The sequence below is a fragment of the Spodoptera frugiperda genome, chromosome 24 (genome assembly GCF_023101765.2).
Source record: "Spodoptera frugiperda isolate SF20-4 chromosome 24, AGI-APGP_CSIRO_Sfru_2.0, whole genome shotgun sequence".
NCBI classification, from domain to species: domain Eukaryota; kingdom Metazoa; phylum Arthropoda; class Insecta; order Lepidoptera; family Noctuidae; genus Spodoptera; species Spodoptera frugiperda.
In genome coordinates this window covers 994,559-1,018,753 of record NC_064235.1, presented here as the reverse complement: position 1 = coordinate 1,018,753, position 24,195 = coordinate 994,559, and the positions used below count along the sequence as shown (strand labels likewise).

Sequence of the window (24,195 nt, the reverse complement as noted above, 5' to 3'; positions counted from 1 at the left end):
AGCAAATTCAACGCGATGCGGTGTGACCAAGCAAATTGATCGTCGCGCCGCATCTCACGTGCGGTTGGTGACGTCAATACATTTTGACAGTTTGTTGTTTCCGCGCCGCACCGCCTTCGCGTCTAGATCGCTCGCGCAGGTCATCGTGTTAGACACTTCATTTGGGAAGAAGTCGCGAGCTACAAAACAAAAAAATATCTGATTGTATATAAAATTCTCGTGTCACAGTTTTCGTTGCCTCCTATACTCCTCCGAAACGGCTTGACCGATTTTGATGAATTTTTTTATGTGTGTTCAAGGGGATCTGAGAATGGTTTAGATTCACAATTTTGTCGGCTGGACAATTTTTTTTTTATTAATTTTTAATTTATTAGTAGTTGTTTTAGTAGTTTTTGGAATGTTTTACATTGGATCCGACAAATTTTCAAATTAAAGACATGTAGACAGGACAACGTCTGTCGGGTCCGCTAGTAATATTATAAATACTAATTTGTCTCTTCTTCCCCCCACAGGTGAAAGCCCTCTACGCCTTCACAGGGCAAGGAATATCGATGCAGAAGGGGGAGATTATGTTCTTAATAAACAAGACCAACCCCGACTGGTGGTCCGTGCGCAAAGCTGACCGCACCGACGGGTTCGTGCCTGCAAACTACGTCAGAGAAATCGAACCTAGGGTTGTTCCTGTGAGTATATGGTGTTTTGTTTATTTTAGTTTTAGTAATAGTTAGTAATGTCACGCCGTTTGTCCCTGATGGGGTGGGTAGAGGTGCGTGTTACGGCACGTAATGTCGCTATACAATGTACACCCACTTTTCAACATTTGTGTTATAAGTCCCATGTAATAGGGGGTAACCCTATTGCCATATACTGGGCACAATTCCAGACTCCGTGCTACTACTGAGAAATTTTCGAAAATCCGAAAAATGCCTATCAGTACTGTGTCCGAACCGGGAATCGAATCCCTTGCCTGATACACTTGAGACCACTATGTAGCTATGCTACGAAGATGTAATAGCTAAGCTGAGAAACTATGTGACCGTTTCCACTGATATTAAGCTATGTAGCTGTGCGAGGAAGATGCACAGCTCGAGTATGCGATGTATCGATAGCAGGGAAGCCATCCATAGCACGCATCTTTCCATATAAAAAAACATAGCTAAGCTGAATCTGTTTTCACCAGTGCTAAGCTATGCATACTTATAAACACGATTGGTGGAAGCCAATCTCATACACAGCAATTAATAATTGTAAATTAATAGTTAATTATTGTGCTTTTCCACAACACATGTCTGGTGGAAAAGCCACCATCACCATCCTATTATATTCTCTACATATCCCCCTTTTAGGTGCACTCACTATCAGCTAATCTTTACATACCCCCCTTTCCAGGTCCAAGTCCGTCGCCCGGAGAAGGTGCGGACAGTCCAGCGCGTGAAGAAGACAGTCCTGGTGAAGCAAGTTGTGCCGGTGAAGCGCAGCAAGCCCGCCGCGCGCCGCGCCAGCCGGGCCGCCATCGCGCAGCCCCGGACTGCTAGCGTCGAGACCCGGATGGAGGAGATACAGAAGGATTATGGTAAGCTTTAGAGGGAGAGAGAGAGGGAGATAGAGATAGATAGATAGAGAGAGAGAGGGAGAGAGAGAGAGAGAGAGAGAGAGAGGAGTGGAAATAGGGTGGGGAGCCCTTTGCCCTACAGTGGGACGATCATGGCTGAAATCTGATTCAAAATCTTAACAGTATTAATTTATCTATATATTAATACGTGATGCAAAAACTTTGGACCGCTTTTTACGAAAATTGCGCGGACGTAGAAGCATAAAATTTGGTACACTTATAGTTTATGTGTAGGAGAAGTGAAGAACGCTAATATTTTTCAAAAATAATGCTTATAAAGTACATTAAATCAATAAATAAAACATTACACACACATGCATAGTATCTGATCGTACTTGACAAAACGTCAAAATCGATAGACATTGCGATGATATTCTCACGTGTCATATGAATAGAGTTTAAATAAAAGAGATTGTTTGAGTTTGAGTTAAATAAAAATTATCCTTGAACGTATGTTAAGTGGTATTGTAAATTAAATCGTATATGGTCGAAATTCGGCCTAGGCGACCACTAATATTAAGAAAGAGCTGATTCTTCATTACCGGTTGGGTTTGTTTTTTGGTATAAGCTGGTAAAAGAGGAGACGGATGATACCTGATGGTAAGCAATCGCCGCCCCGCCCGTAATCACCTGAAACACCAGAGGCGTTACAAGTGCGTAGCCGGCCTTTTGGGGATTAGGAAGTTAAGGGTTGTTGGGAAATCAGGTATTGGGAAGATTAGGATAGAATTGTGCCTCCGGTAACCTCACTCACGCAACGCAAATCTTGTATCCCGTTGTTTTTCTGCTCGGCCGTGGTATCACTCCGGTCGAGCCGACCCAGCAGTGCCGAAGCATGGCTCTCCTACAAATATATTAATTATAATATTCTCTATTACAGATGAGCTCCTGACGCTGTCTGCGGCCCGTCGCGCACAGCTGGAAGACGCTATCAAGCTGTACAGTTTCTTCGCGGAGTGCGATGACTTCGACAAGTGGATCAAGGACAAGGAGAAGATGCTGCGCGCTGATGATGCTGATGATAGCGTGGACACTGCCAAGAGGAAGTATGAGGTGAGGGATAGCACGGTTCAAAACTTAGGGGGTTCTCCTCAAATTTAGGGGGTAAAATAGTGGGATAGGATTTTTTGGGGGGTTTTATATGCTTGCGCGCATGCTATCACATTATCAGCTGTTAGCAGCGAGGCGCCCGCGTTATTGGTAAACTAGTAGATTATGATTTTTGGAACTATACGCGCGCGTGCTAATGTCATTTTGTTGTTTTGTTATTGTGATAAAATTAAAACTAATGAGTATACAAAAAAAAGTTTCTTTAGGAAAGTTGTTTGTAATCATGAGTACAATCGCGTGTTTAGATATCGTTCACAAATTTACCAGTCACCCTATATAATTGTGGTCACTATTACAGTGGTCATTATAAGACACAACAACACTTCAAAGAATGTACAATACTCATGTTTGTATTTAAAAATATCATTTCAATTACAAAAAGCACCCCCTACCACCAGATTCAAGTATTAGAATACTTTCCCCTAATTGTACCTTTAGGAAAACTCCTAAACCCACCATTGCAACAGCTTACAAAACCACTATTTAACTAACCACACCCAAAAATTTCTTCCAGAAATTCGTCACCGATTTATCAGCAGCCTCTAAGCGCCTGGAGCACATAGACGCTGCAGCGGAAGAGCTGGTGCAGGCTAAACACAGCCAGGCAGGCAAGGCCACTGCCAGGCGGAATCAGCTGCGGCAGCAGTGGGAGAGGCTGCTGCGGCTCAAACAGCAGAAGGAGAAGAGTTTGGAGGGAGCTTCTAGGTGAGTGGAGTGGAGATCGAGAAGGAGATGATGTCGGAAAAGAATAAAGCCCGAGTGAATAGGTTACTTATGGGCAGACGTGCTCCATCGTAGGCCGCATCATCACTTACCATCAGGCGAGATAGCGGCCAAACGTCGACCCATTAAACATAAAAAAAAAACTGCACGGTTGGCCCGGTGGCTGGGCAACTGGCTGCCGTGCAACGTATAGCAGGTTCGATTCCTGCACGGAGCATCTCTTTGTGTGATCCACAAATTGTTGTTCCGGGTCTGGGTGTCATGTGTATGTGAACTTGTATGTTTGTAAACGCACACACAACACAGGAGACAATCCTAGCGTGGGCAACGTTGTTTTTATAGAAAAAAGGATATGCTTTTTTTGAAGAAAAAAAAAATGGTTTAATTGTTGGTTTGGCGCTCTGATTGGTTAGTTTATTCGATCCGGCCACTCAGAGCGCTAAACGCACTCTCGTTTCGATTACTTTAAACGTAAAGCAAACTCATACTAACGGTACAGATGTTTACAAAAATATTCTTCTTAAAATTCAAAGTCAAAGTCAAAGTCAAAATCATTTATTTCAAATAGACCAGGAAGGCACTTTTGAACGTCAAAGCAAATATAATAATATTAATAACGTCTGTCTGTCGGTCAGTCCTCTAGTGAAGTTATTTGCTAATTCAACTTCTTTTTCCATCCACAGCGTGGAACTATTCAGCCGTACCTGCGACGAAGCCTTAGACTGGATGGCAGAGAAGGAGCAACAGTTGGCTGCCAGTTCAGCTCCTGCTGCCGACCTGAGGACCGTCAGAGCCCTGCAGAGGAGACACGCTCAGCTTGAGAGAGAACTGGAACCAGTCAGGGAGAAAGTCAACACCATTAGTCTACTGGCTGACTCGTGAGTTGATTTTCTTTATGGTATAAGCCGGTAAACGAGCAGATTAGCTGATGGTAAGCAATCGCCGCCGCCCATAGACACTTCAAACACCAGAGGCGTTACAAGTGCGTTGCAGGCTTTTTGGGGGTTAGGAATATAAAGGTTGTTGGGGGATTGGGGATTGAGAGAATTAAGAAAGGGGGTAATTGGGTCTCTGGTTAACTCACTCACACAACGAAACAACATAATAAGTTATTTATTTTGTTTTTTTCTAATTACATGCAGCCTTATCGAAAGATATGATGATAGAGAGTAAGATATATTTCTGTATATTACAAACAAGCTACCCCCGAGCAATTTTACTAGCTCTGCTCAGCTCCCATTGATCGTAGTGTGATGCATTAAATGCACTATCCATAACAAATATTATTTAAATCGGATCAGTAGTTCCAGAGATTAGCGCGTTCAAACAAACTCTTCAGCGTATTAAGATTTGTAACCTCAAACCATGTAATAAGCATTATATCATCAAATGCTAGATACTATCACATAATATAGAACACTGTACTATCACATGAGATATTCTTACCTATTATTTACCAACATTTTTACCCCAACCCAGAGTCAAATCCCAGTACCCGAACGAGCGCGGCAATGTGGAAGGGAGACAGAAGGAGATACAGCAAATGTGGGAGAGATGCCAGGCCCAAGCAGCAGAGAGGAGGAGTCGGTTGGAGTCGGCTGTTGGACATCAGATCTTTGGCAACAGTTCTGCTACGCTGACGCACTGGATGCAGGTGAGAAAGAGATGAGAAGAGTTGATAAGAGTCGTGTAAATTTAGAGGGAGTTGATAAGAGTCATTATTAAGTCTGTATTGTTGTTCTTGTTAATAAAACAACTTGATTTCTTGAGACTGATATATTATTTTAATATTTTATAATTATTAATTTAATTTACAAGTACACACAAATAATGACTTAACATATTAGTATTGGAGTAATGTACAATCTAACTTACTAAATAGTGATGTAACAAAGTCAAATGAGTGACATCAGGGAAGAGTCAAAAAGGGTCGTAGAGTATTATTGTTGTGTTTGAAGATTACAATGGTGAAGAAATTTCGTACCTCAGACCAGTTAATACAATTTCATAACGTAAAGAAGTTAAATAAACATTGACTCTATTCTGCATAAACTTATTCACAAATACGCGCGATGCGTCGATTGATAGCAATTGTTTTCATTGACGAAGCGACAGAGACAGTAAACGAGATCCCACCCAAAACATAAATGTGAAAGGCTGCCAAGTTCGATAATATTGGAATGCTTCGCCTATAAAAGAAGTGAGATCTAAATAAGTACCAAGTTCCATACACAGACCTCAGTTAAAAATGATATAACAAGTTGGCAAGTTTTCACACACTTTGTTATAAACCTACTAAACGCAATGAGTCAAGTATATAATTTTCTATTAAAACTTGCCAAGTTATATCATTTTTAACTGAGGTCTGTGTATGGAACTTGGTACTTATTTAGATCTCACTTCTTTTATAGGCGAAGCATTCCAATATTATCGAACTTGGCAATTGTTTTACATGCTCAGTGTTTTGGGTGGGATTTCATTTATTTTTGTTCCAAGTTTATTTTCTTTTTTGCTTATCTTACTTTACTTTGACTAAATACAAACCTTCGTAACGAATTTTAGGTCGGTACGAATTACCGATATAGATTGGAATTTTTTTGTTTTAGTTCCTTAGGGGTATGAATTTACACCTTCATTATTTTTAAAACCGACTCACACTTGGCCATTTTCAGATTTTTTCCTTTACCTTGACGCGCCGACCTACCTCCATGCCAAATTTCAAGTCAATACGACCATTGGAAGTGGTCTAGGTTTTTGATGAGTGAGTGAGTGAGTCAGTCAGTGAGTGTATAATAAAAATAGCGATTTTCTGACGTCTATATCTCAAGACCTACAATAGGTACATTAATGAAATTTTGTATTTTAGATAAGTAAGTAGACCTCGACAGATACTAGAAATTTCATATGCGTAGATAAAATAGATTTTGAGTTATAGGTGGGTCGAACTTGGCCCGAAATGGTTCACACAATGTAATATAACCCACGGCCGGTGTGTCGTTTTTTTGCTCGAACTTGGCGGACACACTGCCGTGTGTCTAGATCTATCATAACAAACTCATACTTACTTACTTACTTACTTACTCAACTCATTATTTTGTATGAAAAAAACAACTCATAATCAATAATATATATTTACTATTGTAATATTCAAACACAACACTACCTCCCATTTAAGTCGAAGCAGATACTTTTAGAACACATAATTTTTTTTTAACATTGTACAATTACTAAATCCCCCTTCCCCCCTAAACAGAAAGTCCGCGAGCAACTAGCGCAGGAGGCGAGCGCCAAGGACGTGGCCACGGCGGAGGCGCTGCACAAACAACATCAGGAACTCATGGACGACATCAAGGCACACGATGATGAGTGAGTCCATTTTATAATAACTTTTTTAAGGGGGGAAATTAACCAATGATTTCCCCTCAGTCTTGGGCGAGGCGAGAGAGTGTCAGACTCTTACTGACTGTAAACCTCCCCGTTCCTACTCTTGACTTTCGAGCCGAAGCTCTGGTAAGTAGTCCGCAGCTCCGGTTCGGGCATCAGCCCTACTGGACCCTATCTGTGATGGTCCGTGCGCACAGATTTAATTATACCTTACTATTGCTTTTTTATTATTATTATCAACCGGTGTGTATGAAACTATGTGACCGTTTCTACTAATACTACGCTTTGTAGCTGTGCGAGGAAGATTCACAGCTCGAGTATGCGATGTATCGATAGTAAGGAAGCCATCAATAACACGCATCTTTACTTCGAATTTTCGCTCCTGACAATTACTGTCGCAACAGAAAGCACAACAGAGATAAGATGAATGTACTTAATAGTCTAAAATTATGTATATTTTTTTATTTTTTGTAAGATATTGAGTAGTGTAATAAGATTGTAGTGTTCTATTCAATTAACTAAATAGATAAATCTTTCCATATAAAAACATGAACAATATCTTAGCTGAGTCAGTTTCCACTTGGACTAAGCTATGTATACCAATAAATATGTGATTGGCGGAAGTCAAACGCATCAACAGCAACGTAACACAGTACATCTTTGTTGGAAAGGCACCGTTATGTTATTAATATGTATATTTGCTTGTGTATCTAGATTCAAGGAAGTCATAGCCCTGGGCAAACAGCTGTTGGCCAACAACCCAGCCCTCACGGACGTGGCCGACAAGATCAAGAGCCTGGAGACAGACCATGATGCTGTTATTAAAGGTAAAATATATCAACACATTATTTTTGTGACTGCCTCGTTGGTCGAGTGGTCGTAAGTGCCACTGCCGGACAAGGCATCTCGATCCCGCGTCGAGCAAAGTAATACTAGACTTTTTTCAGTTTTTTCGAAAATTTCTCAGTAGTACCTAGCACGGAGTCTGGAATTGTGGCCGGTATATGGCAATAAGCTCACCCCCTATTACATGGGACTTATAACAGAAATGGTGAAAAGTGGGTGTACATTGTATAGCGGCATTACGTGCCGTAATGTGCACCTCTGCCTACCCCTTCGGGGATAAAAGGGGTGACGTTGCTTTGATATCTTCTTTTCTAGATTTTTCCTAACCAATGATCTTATTTTCCAGAATGGCATGAGAAGGACGCGTACCTGAAACAGCTGGTACAGCTGCAGAGCTTCAACCGCGAGTGTGACCAGATCGACGCGTCCACCGGCGCGCACGAGGCCTACCTCGAGTATAAACAGTTTGGCGTGAGTTGTTTTACCAAGCTATTTTGTTATGTATAGTCTCTTTTATAATAACTGAGACTACATTTACGAAAAATCACGGTTTTAAATTCACTAACAATCACGGTTTACTCACGTAAAAAACTTCTAGAGCTTTTCTCCATTAATATAGAGAAAAGTTCTAGAAGTTTTTTTGCCCCTATGAAACAGACGTATCACCTGATGGTAAGCAATCGCCGCCGCCCTAGGACACTTGAAACACCAGAGGCGTTACAAGTGCGATGTCGGCCTTTTGGAATTGGTGGTCTAGAATTGTGTCCAGTATATGGCAATAGGCTCACCCTCTATTACATGGGACTTAAAACACAAATGGTGAAAAGTGGGTGTACATTGTATAGCGGCATTACGTGCCGTAATGTGCACCTCTGTCTACCTCTTTGGGGATAAAAGGCGTAACGTTGCTTACCTACTTAATATTTCTCCTTTCTCTCCAGACCAGATCCCTCTGCCTACCCCTTCGGGGATAAAAAATTTGAAATAATTTTATTTTGTAACCAATTAGTAAAAATAAAAGTACATATAATTCCATATCCACAGTCATCCGTGGACGAGGCAGAGGCTTTAGTCAAACGTCATGAGGAGTTGGAGGCTCGCCTGGCCGCACAGGACGAGAGGCTCGCGACCTTCGTGCAGAGGGCAGAGGCACTGGAGAAAATACCTCACTACGCTGCGGACCAGTGAGTATACATTCATTTTAAAACCTTGTTTCACTCAAGGATTATCTCCTGTATCGTATGTGCATTTACAAACATACACGTTCACATACACATGACACCCAGACCCGAAACAACAATTTGTGGATCACACAAATGTGTCGAGGGTTACACAGGAAAACGTCCTAGAGGGGGTAATGTTTGAAAGAAATTAAAATACACGTTTTAACCCTCTAATCGCCAGTGTCACATAATAATATATGCGACACATATTTCCATGTCCCTACCGCTCATGTCGTATTGCTGCGACAGAGAACATGCGCGATTTTTTAGTTCTATTCACACTTCTCCTTATTTTGTGTAGATAATTATTTCGATTTGTAGCTGCGCGCTAGGACGGTAATAGATATTTAAATGGGCGGTTAAAGAATTAAAGTTTTTTTGACAGGACATATAAAACGTCGCATAAAATTATAGCTGTGAATGTATAATAAACATGTAATGTGTCCCCCCAGTATCGCAGCGCGCCGCGCGGCAGTGTTGCAGCGCCGGGACGGAGTGCGTCGCGCCGCGGCCGAGCGACGCCGCGCGCTACTAGCTAGCTTGGCACATCAACAGGTAACTATATCCAACTTAATTTGTTTTGAAGGTGGAAAATGGAGTTTCTTGCTCGTTCTTCTCCATTAGAAACAACACATTGGAACGAGCGCCTAGCTTCACTGACGGACAGACTGACGGACAATTCAATTTAACGTTTCAAAAGTGCCTAATTTAGGATTAATTGAAATAAAAACGTTGACTTTGAAAATCATCCAATGACTTCTCCCGCCTTGGTCGAAGCGAGAGGGAGTGTCAGACTCTTACTGACTAAAATCCACCCCGTTCCTACTCCTGTTTTTCGAGCCGGAGTAACCCGTTAGATAGTCCGCAGCTCCAGATGAGCATTAGCCCTACTAGGCCCCATTTGAACAATATACTAACTGGCGCGTGACATCACTTCTAGGTACGTTTTATACGTAGAAATTACGTATTTGCTCCCAATCCCAAACCTTAATTCGTTTTACCTAAGTATTGTTATCTTATATGACAAAATAAAAAAATACGTGTCTAATATTTTTTCATTACCTGACGGACTAAATAGATTTTTAATTTTCATACCCCGTCATCATCCCTATTGCTACGAATCTTACATACTTTTTTCGCTTCATCAACAGTCATCAGTCTTTTCGTAAGTAGGGTACTACATTTAATTTGACCCTTATTTAATAATTAAATAAAATTGTAATTACTTTTACAGTTCGTTGCCGCTACAGAGGAGCTACAAAACTGGATCCAAGACAAGACCAGGACCGCCAAGGATCAGAGCTATAGGTATGCTTAGTAAACTTATTTATAACTAGTCTATATTTTTATAATTTTGACCTCAAAGTCAAGATTCTTAGCCAATATCAAAAAAATTATAATCGTGGGGCAAATTGTTTATTTAAATGTAAATCAAAATCAAATCTAAAATATTTATTAGCAAGAAATACAAGGTTAACAAGGAAAGATCTTATAATTTAAAAGTCATAGTTAGTATTTCGGCCTGCAAGCATACGTGCAAATTATTCATATTTATGTTAGTATGAAGTTTCTAACTCGTTCTTCTCCATTCGAAGCTATACCTACTTTGAAACGAGCACCTAGCTTCACTGACAGACTGACTGACAGATTATATTATTTATTTCTTTATTTGTTGATATTTCAAAAGTACTTATTTATGGTTTAATTGGAATAAATGATTTGACTTAGATCAATTAGCCTCTACCCTTTACTATAACGCCTGCCTACCCACAGGGACCTCGCCAACTTGGAGCGTAAACTACAGAAACATGAAGCATTTGAGAGGGAACTACAGGCCAATGAGAAACAACTGCGCAATGTCGAGAGCGTGAGTATTCTACTTGTACCCTAATAGATGAATGTAGCGTGATGTTATTTATTTTATGATCAGTCATACAAAGAAACACAACACAAGCGGTCTATTAATCGCAAGTGGGACTGCCGGGCCCCTTGCTCGGTGTCGGGTTCGATTCCCGGGTCGGCAAAGTATTATGAAGCTTTTTTCGGTGTTTTCGTAAATTTCTCAGTAGTAGTACGGAATCTGGAATCGTGCTCAGTATAAGGCAATAGGCGCATCCGTTATTACATGGGACTTATAACACAAATGGTGAAAAGTGTAATGTGTACATTGTGCACCTCTGCCTACCTCTTCGGGGATAAAAGGCGTGACGTTGCTTGAATATATATACAAATATAATCCTCGATGACTGCAAGCAGATTTAGAATATAATCAAGTTCCCTCTACCTCTAACATAATGATAACACATATCATTCCTCTATAGATCGGCCAATCACTCCAAAAATCAGACCCCTCCCGGGCATCTGAGGTGTCAGAACACCTGTCCGGTCTCCAGACTGCGTGGGAAGAGCTCGTAGCTGCTTCCAGAGATAAGGGTAGCAAGCTGAGGCAGGCAGCTCAGCAGAGGAAACATAGAAGGTAAATATTATCTTATGTCTATAAACATAAAGTTGCTATTACATCACTCTACAGTAAATATCAGTACAATATGCTTGTATAGTTGAATATAACTGCATGGTTGGCGCGGTAGCTGGGCAACCAGCTGCCGTGCAATGTGTAGCGGGTTCGATTTCCGCACGGAGCAACTCTGTGTGTGATTCACACATTGTTATTCCGGGTCTGTGTGTCATGTGTATGTGAACTTGTATGTTTGTAAACGTACACACGACACAGGAGAAAATCTTAATGTAGGGTAAAGATTAAAAAATAGAGATGAGAGCAGTTTCTGTGTATGTTTTCTTTCCTGAAAAGACCACTAAAAAATCAACTTGCACGGTTCTCTCACATTATTCTAAAGAATAAATAAGAACGGCATTTCTTCTCAGAGTAGTACGATAGGAAATGCCGGCCTCATCTAGTTATTTAAGAGATTGACGTGTAAAAGAGTTACATTGTAACCTATTTGCAAAAAATAAATAACATTTTATCGTTTAATCTTCATTGCTACTATTACACACTCCTACCCTACTAACAATGAATATACTTCCAGATCTGTGGAGGATGCGAAGGCTCGTCTCATTGACCTGGAGAGGCAGCTGAAGAGTGAGGAGTTTGGCACCGACCTCAGGAGCTGTAAGAGATTGCTAAACCAGCATCAGGTATGATGATAAAATTATTTAAATTATTTCCTTAACACTTTGAACGCCGTGGTGGTCACCGGTAACCGACGTTAGCGAAGGATTTGCCTTCAACAGTTTTCTATTGGCAGTCAAAGACTTACGGCGCATTCCAATAGAATAGAATTTTGACACATTTTGTATTCCCCTTACAAAATATACTACCACTGGTAGGTAAATCTACCGATAGGTAGGTTACTGGAATGCGCCGTTAATAGGGAAGAAATCGCATGTATTCATAGCTAGCTGTTATCCACTACTTGGTCTGCGTTGAATAAAATCTAACAGAATATGGGTTTCTTAAAAGGTTTTACTGAAATTAATGTAGCCTAAGTTATTCCTTAATACGTCAGCTATATACCAATAAAAGTCCCGTTCCGAAACCCGAAAATCGGTCTAGCCATTTTTTTAAGAAATATGTTTCAAACGAGCCATTTCAGAGATTACCTGAACAAACAGACAGACAGACAAAATCGTATTTATTTTTTATTTTTGTGTGTATATAGTATATGCATGTAGCAAAAAGCTGTTACTTCAATATTGCAAACAGACACTCCAATTTGTTTTATTTAATTATTGTCTGAACAGATTTTTATGCGGTTTTCAGCATAGCATTTTTAGAATTCAGATTTTAGGTCGGTATATTACCCGACTTATATAGCAGTTCGCACTTTAATACGTGTGTTGAAGACAATTTTTTTAAACGTAGTTTTATTTTTCCCTAGGCCTTAGAACAAGAGCTATCCCTCTGGGAGAGCAAGGCCGGAGCCCTAGCGGCTCAGGGCGCAGACCTGGTCTCCGGAGGACACTTCGACGCGGAGGCTATTGAGAGGGACTCTGCCGCGTTACTCAAAGCCGTGAGGAGTCTGCAACCTCCCGCCGCGACTCGACGACAGGCGTTGGAGAGTAGTTTACAGTAAGTAGAACTATATAAAGTAATATAGTGTGACTGGTAATTAGTGAACGATATTTAAACACGTGATTGTACTCATGGTTACAAACAACTTTCGCGAAGAAACTTTTTTGTTTACTCATTAGTTTTATTTTTATCTCAATAACAAAGCTACAAAGTTGCATTAGCACGCGCGTGTATAGTTCCAAAATACATATAAAACCTACCTAGTTTATACTCTTCCGAAAAATGCGGCCGGGGCGCCTCGTTGGTCGAGTGGTCGCAAGTAACAAGACGTCTCGGGTTCGATTTCCGGGTCAAGCATAGTACTACTAGGCTTTTTTCCAATATTTCTCAGTAGTAGCACAGGAAATGTAACCCGGCTAAAATGGCAATAGGCTCACCCCCTATTAGATGGGACTTATAACACAAATGCTTAATACTGGGTGTACATTGTATAGCGGCACAAATTACAGTGCAGGTAGTGTGCACTTCTGCCTACCTCTTCGGGGATAAAAGGCTTGACGATACTTTACGCTTTTTTGAATTGCTTTAGCGTATCACTCTTTCTTCTTTCCCATACTAACGAAAATAGTAAAAAAAGTTCTTAAAAAACAAATCAATATAATGCCTATTTTCTCTTTTTACAGACTCCACAAATTCGCAGCAGAAGTAGCTGGAGAGTTAGACTGGCTGTCGGAGCGAAGCGCTGCAGCTTCTTCGGAAGTGATGCCGACGGACCTGCACGCTGCGCAGTCCGCGCAGAAGAAGCACGCGAAGCTCAAGGCTGAGCTTCTTGGTAGACGGCCGCTGATCGAGAGGGTCATTGCGCATGGAAACAAATTGGTTGAGGAGGGACATCCTCAGAGGGAGAAGGTGAACTATTTATTCATTAATAGTTTAGATTAATTTTGGGTTTTGTAGGTATCTGATTATAAGATTTTTGGGTCTAAAATCGTGTAATTTTGAAAAATATAACGGTAATAAAATAAAATTAACTAAAAATCACGGATTACTCACATACATTAATGGAGAAAAGCTCTACTAATTTCGAGTCACGGAGGGACTTGAAATCGTAATTTTTAGTTTAATTTAGTTTTATTTACGTATCTCTCACGATAGTTATTATAAAAATTTAAATAAAACACGTTTGTCACTAACAATACTCAATCATTTTACCTGACTTAAAAAAACATACAGAGTACGGTATAGTTTGACCTGTACGTATGTTTGCGCGCGATTATCTCACGGTTGACTGAATCGATTTTGATGCAACTTCAGAATATAACTATAGCAATAGGCTTCCAACCTAATGCACATTAGCATAAAGCTCAAAATCAAATAACATAATAATTCTAATCCCCCCTCCCTTTCAGATCGAATCCCTCTGCGAACAATTAGAAGCTGGCTACACATCAGTATCAGAAGCAGCAGAAAGTCGCGCCTCGAGACTCGAAGCCGCACTAAAGGCGCAGCAGTTCATGCATGATGCGCTAGAAGTGGACGCCTGGTTGGCTGACAAGGCGGCGGCGCTTGCGCACGCTGATCTAGCCAAGGATCGGCATAGAGCTACGCATTTGTTGACTAGACATAAGGTAATTAATTTTGGAAAATTATTATTATTAGTAACTATTTATTATTTTTATTTATATGTGATAAACATGCTATATGTATGCTGTCTGCCTGACTGCCTCGTTGGTCGAGTGGTTGTTAGTGTGACTGCCGGGCAAGGAGTTTAGGGTTCGGTACCCGGGTCGAGCAAAGTATTGCTGGGTTTTATTCGGTTTTTCGAAAATTTCTCAGTAGTAGCACGGAGTCTGGAATTGTGCCCAGTATATGGCAATAAGCTCACCCCCTATTACATGGGACTTATAACACAAATGTTGAAAAGTGGGTGTACATTGTATAGCGGCATTACGTGCCGTAATGTGCACCTCTGCCTACCCCTTCGGGGATAAAAGGCGTGACTTTGTGTGTGTGTTTCTCCCCTCTCTTACCTATAAAATAACCCTTAAAACCCCCAAATACCACATTAAAAAACAAAACAGGGAACTCGAGACGCCAGTAGCAGCGACAATCGCCGCGTCATTTGTCGCGGAATACTGCTTTTAACATGAGCCTCTAGCATGGCTTGAAACTAGTCGAGTTACTCGTCAAACTGTTACGTGAGTAAGTCGATAATATAATAATTAATTTAAAAAATATTTTTTCTATTCCAGGCTGTAGAACTCGAACTAGACACATACGCCGCCATAATATCGGAGATGGGACACGTGGCGACATCTATGGCCAACGGGGGACACCCGGAGGGCGAAGCCCTGCTCGCCAGGCACGCGTTACTGGCCGAGAGTCTCGCGAGACTGCAGAGACTGGCTGCGCAGAGACAGAAGGCTCTAGTTGAGAGTGTTTGCCGGTAAGATTTTGGTTTTTTTTTCTTTGAGGGGGAAGGGGGATTACGAGTAGGTGGTTTAATGGATGGTAAAAAAGTGAGCTGTGGTTTAAGACGTCCGCTTCTCATGCATGAGATAGCTAAGCTATGAAACTACGTGACTGTTTCTACTGATGCTAAGCTATTTAGCTGTGCGAGGAAGATGCGTAGCTTGTGTATGCGATGGATCGTAGTAGGGCCATCTTTTTATGTTAATTGTTTTTATTAATTTATAATAAATTGTTTTTCTTTCTTTCTTTCATCTTTCTTTCCTTCCATAGCATACATCAATAGCACGCATCCATATCAAGCATCTTTCCATAAAAAATCATAGCTTAACTAAGTATATTTCCACCAGTGCCAAGCTATGTGTGCGTAGCACAGCACATCTCTGGTAGTAAAAACCACTGTTCTCTCAACTAGATGTAATAATGAACATATTCCCCCCTCCCCCCAGGCATGAGTACCTGGCAGAGAGCGCAGAGCTGGAGAGCTGGATCCAGGAGCAGTATGCAGCCGCCTCCAGCGAGGATTACGGACAGGACTATGAGCATCTACTGGTGGGTTCATATCACATTAGACGCAATGTCGGACAACGTTGTCCGACACTAGTGGAGGAATAGCCTTTAACAGTTTTTTGTTGGCAGTGAAAGGCTTAAACTTGACTAAATATACTGTTTGAGAAGTAGTCTCAGAAGTGGTCTTACTTTTATTGCATTCTCTATGAACGATCGACTGCTTAATTTGAGAAAATGTTACATGGGACTTTTCCCAGTACTTATTAAAATTAATGAAACTCAAATTTTATAAATTTCATCTCGATCCCTTCAACGATTTTGGTGTTATTTGGTAGTAAACATAAATACATACAAACACGCAAAGTCAGAAACTTTCTCGTTTATAATAGATAACTTTGGAAATGGAAATGGAATTTATCAAAATCCTTTCTCGGTAGCATTATGTACGCAAAGTCTCAGCCCGATCGATTTAAAATTCACAAAGTTCATACCAACTTTCATCCCCTATTTTATGCTCTTGGGGGGTAGAATTGATCAAATTCTTTTATGGCGGATGCCTACGTCATAACATCTACCTGCATGCGAAATTTCAGCTCAATCCGTCTAGTGGTTTGGGCTGTGCGTTGATAGGTCACTATAACAGTTACCTTTGAGTAATATGTAAATACTAGCGGACCCGACAGACGTTGTCCTGTCTACACGTCTTTAATTTGAAAATTTGTCGGATCCAATGTAAAACATTCCAAAATCAACAACTACTAATTAATTAAAAAATCATTGTCCAGCGGACAAAATTGTGAATCTAAACCATTCTCAGATCCCCTTGAACACACAAAAAATTTCATCAAAATCAGTCCAGTCGTTTAAGAGAAGTTCAGTGACATACACACTTACAGAAGAATTATATATATATATATAGATGTTAAGATTAATAATTTTATAATTTTGTCTAATCCCCCACCAGATCCTCCGTTCAAAATTCGACGAGCTCCGCCATCGCGTGGAGAGTGGTGCGGAGCGGTTCAACCAGTGCGAGGAGTTGGCCAAGAAACTGCTGGCCACCGAGAGCCCCTACATCGGAGACATCGAGAAACGACAGGAGGCACTCGGGTATGTATTGTTTTATATGTGTATGTATCAACTGATGGTAAGCAATCGCCACCGAGACCCCTACATCGGAGACATTGAGAAACGACAGGAGGCGTTAGGGTATGTAGTGTATTTTATGGTATAACATACGCTCCATACAAAATGTGTCAAAATTCTACCTCTGGTAGGCAAATCTACCGATAGGTAGGTTATTGGAAGGCGCCGTAAGCCGGTAAATGAGCAGACGGATCACCTGATGGTAAGTAATCGCCACCGAGAGCCCCTACATCGGAGACATCGTTAGAAACGACAGGAGGCACTCGGGTATGTAGTGTATTTTATGGTATAACATAAGCTCCATACAAAATGTGTCAAAATTCTACCTCTGGTAGGCAAATCTACCGATAGGTAGGTTATTGGAATGCGCCGTAAGCCGATAAATGAGCAGACGGATCACCTGATGGTAAGCAATCGCCACCGAGAGCCCCTACATCGGAGACATCGAGAAACGACAGGAGGCACTCGGGTATGTAGTGTATTTTATGGTATAACATACGCTCCATACAAAATGTGTCAAAATTCTACCTCTGGTAGGCAAATCTACCGATAGGTAGGTTATTGGAATGCGCCGTAAGCCGATAAATGAGCAGACGTATCACCTGGTGGTAAGCAATCGCCACCGAGAGCCCCTACATCGGAGACATCGAGAAACGACAGGAGGCACTCGGGTATGTATCGTTTTATATGGTACTAGCTACTTCCGCGCGGTTTCACCCGCTCTGCTCGGCTCCTATTGGTCATAGCGTGATGTTTTATAGCCTATAGCCTTCCTCGATAAATGCGCTATCCAACACAAAAATAATTATTCAAATCGGACCCGTAGTTCTGGAGATTAGCGCGTTCAAACAAACAAACAAACTCTTCAGCTTTATAATATTAGTATGGTATAAGCCGGTAAACGAGCAGACGTATCGCCTGATGGTAAGCAATCGCCACCGAGAGCCGCTCGGGTATGACGGCATATTTATTTGTTTGTGTATATTTGACTGCACGGGTGGCGTGCTTTTTTATTAAAAAAAAAACACGTTGCCCACATACTAGCATGGCTTCCTGTGTCGTGTATACATACACATGACACACACACCCGAAACATCAATTTATGGATCACAGAGAGAGTTGCTCCGTGCGGGAATCAAACCCGCGACGCTTTGCACTGCACCCAGCCAACACGGTTTGACTGCACGGTTTGTGTAACTGGCCACAAATTATTGTTTCGGGTCTGTGTGTCATGTGTATGTGAACTTGTATGTTTGTAAACGTACCCACGACACAGGAGACTATCCTAATGTGGGGCAATTTCCTTACAAAAAAGTTAATTATTAGTTTAGGCTTTGAAAAAAATATGGCACCAGTTTTATGACTACCTAATTATTGGAACAATCATTTATTTTTGCTTATTAATAAGATACTAAATTCATTACTTATCGCAGCAATATTGATGCAGAAACTGGAATGGCTAGATGGTTTGACTGAACTCTACCATAGAACAAAGATGGTACATTATTGATACATTTAATTAAATTTCCTATCAATTCCCCACAGCGAATGGTGGCAACGTCTAGTAGAACAGATGGAGTCCCGCGCGTCGAGACTGCACGCTGCGGGCGAGATCCACCGGTTCCATCGCGACGTGGCCGAGTTGGCGGAGCGCGCCGGGGACGCCACCGCAGCCCTAGCGGCGCCGCCCCCGCCGCGCGACCTCCGCGCCGCCACTGCCGCGCTCCGGGCACATGATACTATGCAGAATGACTTGTTGGCTATTGATGCTCAGATGCAGGTGGGTTTTTGATAATGTACTCATACACAGGACCCAGTATCCCCCATAGGTTCCAGTATATGGCAATAGGCTCATCCCCTATTACATGGGACTTATAACACAAATGGTGAAAAGTGGGTGTACATTGTACAGCGGCATTATGTGCCGTAGTGTGCACTGCCACCCTTTCGGGGATAAAAGGTGTGACGTTGCGTTACATGGGACCCACTTAGTTTTAAGTAACGTTTCCGTGGTACTTGACGATTGGGCTTGTCCCAGTTGTGCAGTTTCTTTTCAGCCTTTAGGCAATTATTCTGTCTCCTGCATTAAAGTCACCGAGGGAATCCCAAACCAATTCTCTAATAAATAATATTAATTATCTGATTTATTTCGTTGCGGGATCCAAGACAGTCATTCATGTCCTTGGGACGTTGGACTTCAGTGTTCCGGTGTTTGCATGGTTGTATCTACTGTAGATCCTGGCTCACAAGAGTTGTAGCGGTTTCGGAGGGATATTTAATCAGAACGCGTGCTAATGAAATCTTCTTCTTTTGTTATTGTGATAAAAATAAAACTAATGAGTTTACAAAAAAGTTTCTTCGGGAAAGTTGTTTGTAATCATGAGTACAATCACGTGTTTAAATATCGTTCACTAATTACCAGTCACCCTATATTGGATGGTTTATATATAATTTATTTTTGACTAAAGACATTACAACATATATCTCTATCACCAGGTCCTGCTCGAAGAAGGCAACCGTCTCCAGAAGCTGTACCCTGGCGGCAACGTCCAGCAGATTGAGCTACAACAGAAGGCCCTGGAAGAAGCCTGGACCACGCTGCGCCAGGCCGCAGACGATAGGAGACACACGCTGCAGCAGTATCTACAGCTGCACCAGTTCTTGACACAGGTATGGAGGTGTTTTAAGGCGTCTTTATGATAAGTAAAAGTCGCGGTTTACTCTCGTACGGAGTAGGTCCGATTACACCCCTTCCCAATTATTCACATTTATCCCCAGACAAACCTCTACTAGTTCCTGGAGTCACTACAGGGACTCTTCATCATGAGCAGTGTATTTTTCGTGGGGTAGTGTTTGTTGTGTTCAGTTGAAATTTGTAATAGATTTTAGTTCAAAAATATTTGATGCAGCAGTAGTGCTGCACTCAGAGACATTTAATGATTTCTTAAACTATATCTTAGTAACGATTTAGTTCCGATACAAAACTATTGCTAAGGACTGGAATAAGTAACCATTTTATGACTTTGAGTACGGCGGTTAATATTATAATTTTGCTACTTGAAAATGATTAAGATACTTTGATTTAAGATCATCTTGACATTATAGTTCGAACAATTTGAGAGGTCAACTCTAATAGTTGCCATGTAGTGAGAGGTAAATAAGATTGGTTGCTATTTACGACCAGTCAGTCAAAATAATTAGAGTTTGTTATCACCGGAAAATATTATAATATCTCAAAGAAACTTTCGAAATAGCGCGAGACTGCGTAGAACATTGACGAATTAATTGTATATCTTCTTATAACACTGTATTTCTCCCCCAGGTCCGCGACCTGACCTCATGGTCGGTGTCCCTGCGGTCGTCGATGTCGGGTCCGCTGCGCGTGCGCGACGCGGTGTCGGCGCAGAGCGCGCGCGCAGAGCACGACGCCGTGCGCGCCGAGCTCGACGCGCGCGACGGATCCTTCCGGGACGCGCTCAACATGGGCCGGGAACTCGCCACGCAACATCCTAATGCTGCTGTAAGTCTTTTTTTTTATCTTAATTCATTTACAGGGTTTTTTTTATGGAATAGGAGGCAAACGAGCAAACGAGTCACCTGATGGTAAGCGACACCAGAGGAGTCACAGGTGCGTTGCCGCCCTTTTTTTTAAAAAGGAGTATGCTCTTTTCTTGAAGGTTTGAAGGTCGTATCGGTTCGGAAATACCGCCGACGACAGCTCATTCCACAGTTTTGCTGTGCGAGGCAGAAAGTTGCGCGAGAAGCGCACAGTTGTGGCCTGCCAACCATCTAATCTAAATATGGTGATAGGGTTTTTTCTGAAAAGAAAACGACACCCCGATTTTAGAAGACAGAATAACAAAAACAGACACTTATAAAAGACTTAGGATTAAGTTAACCTACCTTGATTTAGTTTAGCTGTAAGTGTTGCTATCACATTTTTAAACACGCGTTCATTAGGTGGTCCTGTATCGAACTATGCTATAAAGGCAACGTCACGCCTTTTATCCCCTAAGGGGTAGGCAGAGGAGCACATTACGGCACGTAATACTGTTCTACCATCAGACCAGCTCGTTAGTACCATAATATTGTATGGTCATCTAATCTACATACAATCGCCAAGTTTTATAATGATACAACAATTATTAGAAGTGTGTGTAATTCAGATTCTTTCACTTTATTACATAGTTCGTTACAGACTGCCTTGTTAGTCGAGTGGTCGTAAATACGACTGTCGGATAAGCGGTCTCGGATTCAATTCCCGGGTAGGACAAAGAATTGCTGGGTGTTTTCGAATTTTTTTCAGTAGTAACACGAAGTCAGGAATTGGCCCAGAATATACATGGGACTAATAACACGAAATAATGGTGAAAAGTGGGTGTATATTGTATAGCGGCAAAAATAACCTCTGCCTACAAATTCGGGGTATATTTTTTCATTACCTAACACTTAACAGACGGACTAAATAGACTTTTAATTTTCATACCCCGTCATCATCGCTATTGCTAAGAACTGGGTAAGTAACCATTAAACGACCCTGAGTACGGCGATTAATTCTATTTACTTTTTTTATATACAGGAAAAAATTGTGAAATAGACCCAGTAGTTAAGCCAAAAAGTGTATCAATCTCTTTGAGCTACATTGAACACTCTTTACAAATACAACATTATAATATGTCGCACTTAATACTATTTACTTTATTTATATACATTACATTTTTTTTAATCCATGGGACAATACCTAAAGTCTGGACTTTGACATAATTCCCAAATCGCATAATGGAGCTGAAAATTGGCACAAATGATTATAAACAAAATGTCAAAAATTCCCATCAATTCTACTTTAACTAAAAGGAACATTAAAGGTCAAAATTATGAGATTTTCCATATTTCTCGAAAACGGTAAGTTTTATCGTACAAATATGTTGAATAAAGTTGTAGAACATACAATTTCCTATAAAAATAGTTCATCACTTTTACTCTTACAACTTTCCGTTCGTGAGATATCGCGGTTTTAATTAAATAAATTACTTTTTACATAATTCTCGCTACTTCCGCGCGGTTTTACCTGTTGCTCGGCTCTCTTTACCACCACATTTATTTACATTGTCACCAGAATCTGTTTTACCGCCGCATTCAGAGACATTTAACGATTACTTAGTAACAATTTTGTTCTAAAAATAATTTCTAGGGATTGGGTTACGTAACCATTAGATGAGTACGGCACTAAATACTATTTTCTGTATTCGTAGGAGGTAGAAGAGAAATGCGAGGCTCTCCTAGAAGAGCGCAACCGTCTGCACGGCGCCTGGGCCGCCCGCCAGGTGGCGCTGGACCAGCTCATCGACCTCCACTGCTTCCTGAGAGACGCCAAGCTGTTACACGACCTGTGTGCCACGCAGGAGGCTGCTTTGAGTGAGTATAGCTATTTATTTGTAAGGTGGGCGCGGTGGTTGGGCAATTGGCTGCCGTACAGCAGGTAGCGGGATCGATTTTTTTGTGGAATAGGAATAAATTGTTGGGTCGGGTCTGGATGTCAAGCAATCGCCGCCACCCATGGACACTTAAAACACTAGAGGTGTTACAAGTGCGTTGGCAACCTTTTAGGGGTTTGGAATTTAAGGGTTGTTGGAGAATCGGAATTAGGAAAAGCGGAACGGGGGTAATTGGGCCGCCGGTAACCTTATTCTCACGAAACGCAACGCAAGCGTTGTTTCACGTCGGTTTTCGGGTCTTTCCGGTCGAACATAAAAAGCGGCCCAGCAGTGCCGAAGCATGGCGAGCCTACTAAACGCACCCATAACACAGGAGAAAATGCAAAACCTAGTGTGGGGCAACGTTTTAAAAATAAAAAATACCAGTCGAGTTACCTTATTAACTAATATTTACGTAAATAAGACGTAGGTACAGATGAATGAATTTAATTTAACATTTTATTAATTTTCAGGCACTGAAATATCACAGACGAGCAGTGTGGAGGAAGTAGAGAACCAACTGAAGAAACATGAAGCGTTTGAGAAACTACTCGCCACACAGGTACAGTGGAAAATATCAAGTTTATTTTTAAAGACATTTTTATAATGAACTTGGGACTACCTTCTCAATAGACATTTAGATGTATGTACGTTAAACTATTCCTTAGTAACGATTTTGTATGGAACAACAATTGCTAAGGACAGTTTTAAGTGATCATTATAGCTGTCCGTTCGGAGTTATAAGACTTGTAAGTTCTGATATAATGAAAACCAAAGAATAATATTTGTTCTAAAGGGAAAGTAATAACACCGTTAATAATCTTTTAAATATTTATTATTACAATTGAATTCCACGATTGATTGCTGTACATTATAAACAATTATTACGTACAATTATTATTATAAAATTTACAAATTATTAAAGTAATTGTACCCTTAGTATGAGTTTGCTTTACGTTTAAAGTAATCAAAACGAGAGCGCGTTTGGTGCTTTGATTGATTGGTTGGTTCATTCGGGCATTCGCTCATATTAAGGTTACTGTCCTATTTTATGGCCCATGAACACCCTAAACACCAGAGCCGTTATAAGAGCGTTGCTGGCCTTTTAGGGGTGAGATTAAGGATTGGGAGGGTGGTATTTGGGCCTCCGGTAACCTCACTCACACAACGCAAGCGTTATTTCCGTAAGGCGGATCACGTTAAATTCGCGTGTCACTGCACCGCTTCGCGTTCACTTCTAGATCGCTCACGCAGGACAATGCGTTAGTTTAAAAAATATGTATCGAGCGAAGTGCCTATTATTTATGCCCTTTTGTGATAATAATGTATTTCCTGTCTCCAGGACGAGAAACTGGCGACCCTGAACAGCCACGGAGACAAGCTGCTGCAGCAGAACCACGTGGAGAGCCAGCGGATCGCTGACGAGTTGCAGCATATCAATGACAGGAGGAAGAAGGTGGGATTCACGTCTATTTGAAATATATTAAAATAATTTCTATATTTGTGCATTAGTCTCGCTGAAATTCGAGAACTGCTGGACCGATTTGGCAAATCTTAGTCTTAAATTATTTGTGGAATTCCACGGAAGGTTTAAAAGTGGGAAAAAGATATTTGAGGCAGTACGAAGATTGCCAGGTCAGCTTGTATCGTTGGCGCAGTGGCAGT

General features: G+C 41.2%; 1 protein-coding gene across 1 annotated transcript in view; it reads left to right on the top strand.

Moving 5' to 3' along the window:
• Window positions 1-24,195, top strand: part of LOC118278469 (spectrin beta chain, non-erythrocytic 1) — a 110,822-nt gene that overhangs the window by 43,610 nt on the left and 43,017 nt on the right. Inside the window, exons 21-47 of the mRNA XM_050703356.1 lie at window positions 513-683; window positions 1,390-1,573; window positions 2,493-2,665; window positions 3,237-3,427; window positions 4,129-4,323; window positions 4,925-5,099; window positions 6,699-6,811; window positions 7,544-7,656; window positions 8,022-8,146; window positions 8,720-8,859; window positions 9,351-9,453; window positions 10,133-10,206; window positions 10,672-10,765; window positions 11,220-11,374; window positions 11,946-12,054; window positions 12,798-12,988; window positions 13,615-13,840; window positions 14,341-14,559; window positions 15,184-15,377; window positions 15,850-15,952; window positions 16,875-17,020; window positions 18,602-18,836; window positions 19,553-19,726; window positions 20,379-20,576; window positions 22,309-22,471; window positions 23,004-23,092; window positions 23,873-23,986. Coding sequence (XP_050559313.1) covers window positions 513-683; window positions 1,390-1,573; window positions 2,493-2,665; window positions 3,237-3,427; window positions 4,129-4,323; window positions 4,925-5,099; window positions 6,699-6,811; window positions 7,544-7,656; window positions 8,022-8,146; window positions 8,720-8,859; window positions 9,351-9,453; window positions 10,133-10,206; window positions 10,672-10,765; window positions 11,220-11,374; window positions 11,946-12,054; window positions 12,798-12,988; window positions 13,615-13,840; window positions 14,341-14,559; window positions 15,184-15,377; window positions 15,850-15,952; window positions 16,875-17,020; window positions 18,602-18,836; window positions 19,553-19,726; window positions 20,379-20,576; window positions 22,309-22,471; window positions 23,004-23,092; window positions 23,873-23,986 — 4,167 coding nt within the window. The remainder of the gene's footprint in view (window positions 1-512; window positions 684-1,389; window positions 1,574-2,492; window positions 2,666-3,236; window positions 3,428-4,128; window positions 4,324-4,924; window positions 5,100-6,698; window positions 6,812-7,543; window positions 7,657-8,021; window positions 8,147-8,719; window positions 8,860-9,350; window positions 9,454-10,132; window positions 10,207-10,671; window positions 10,766-11,219; window positions 11,375-11,945; window positions 12,055-12,797; window positions 12,989-13,614; window positions 13,841-14,340; window positions 14,560-15,183; window positions 15,378-15,849; window positions 15,953-16,874; window positions 17,021-18,601; window positions 18,837-19,552; window positions 19,727-20,378; window positions 20,577-22,308; window positions 22,472-23,003; window positions 23,093-23,872; window positions 23,987-24,195) is intronic.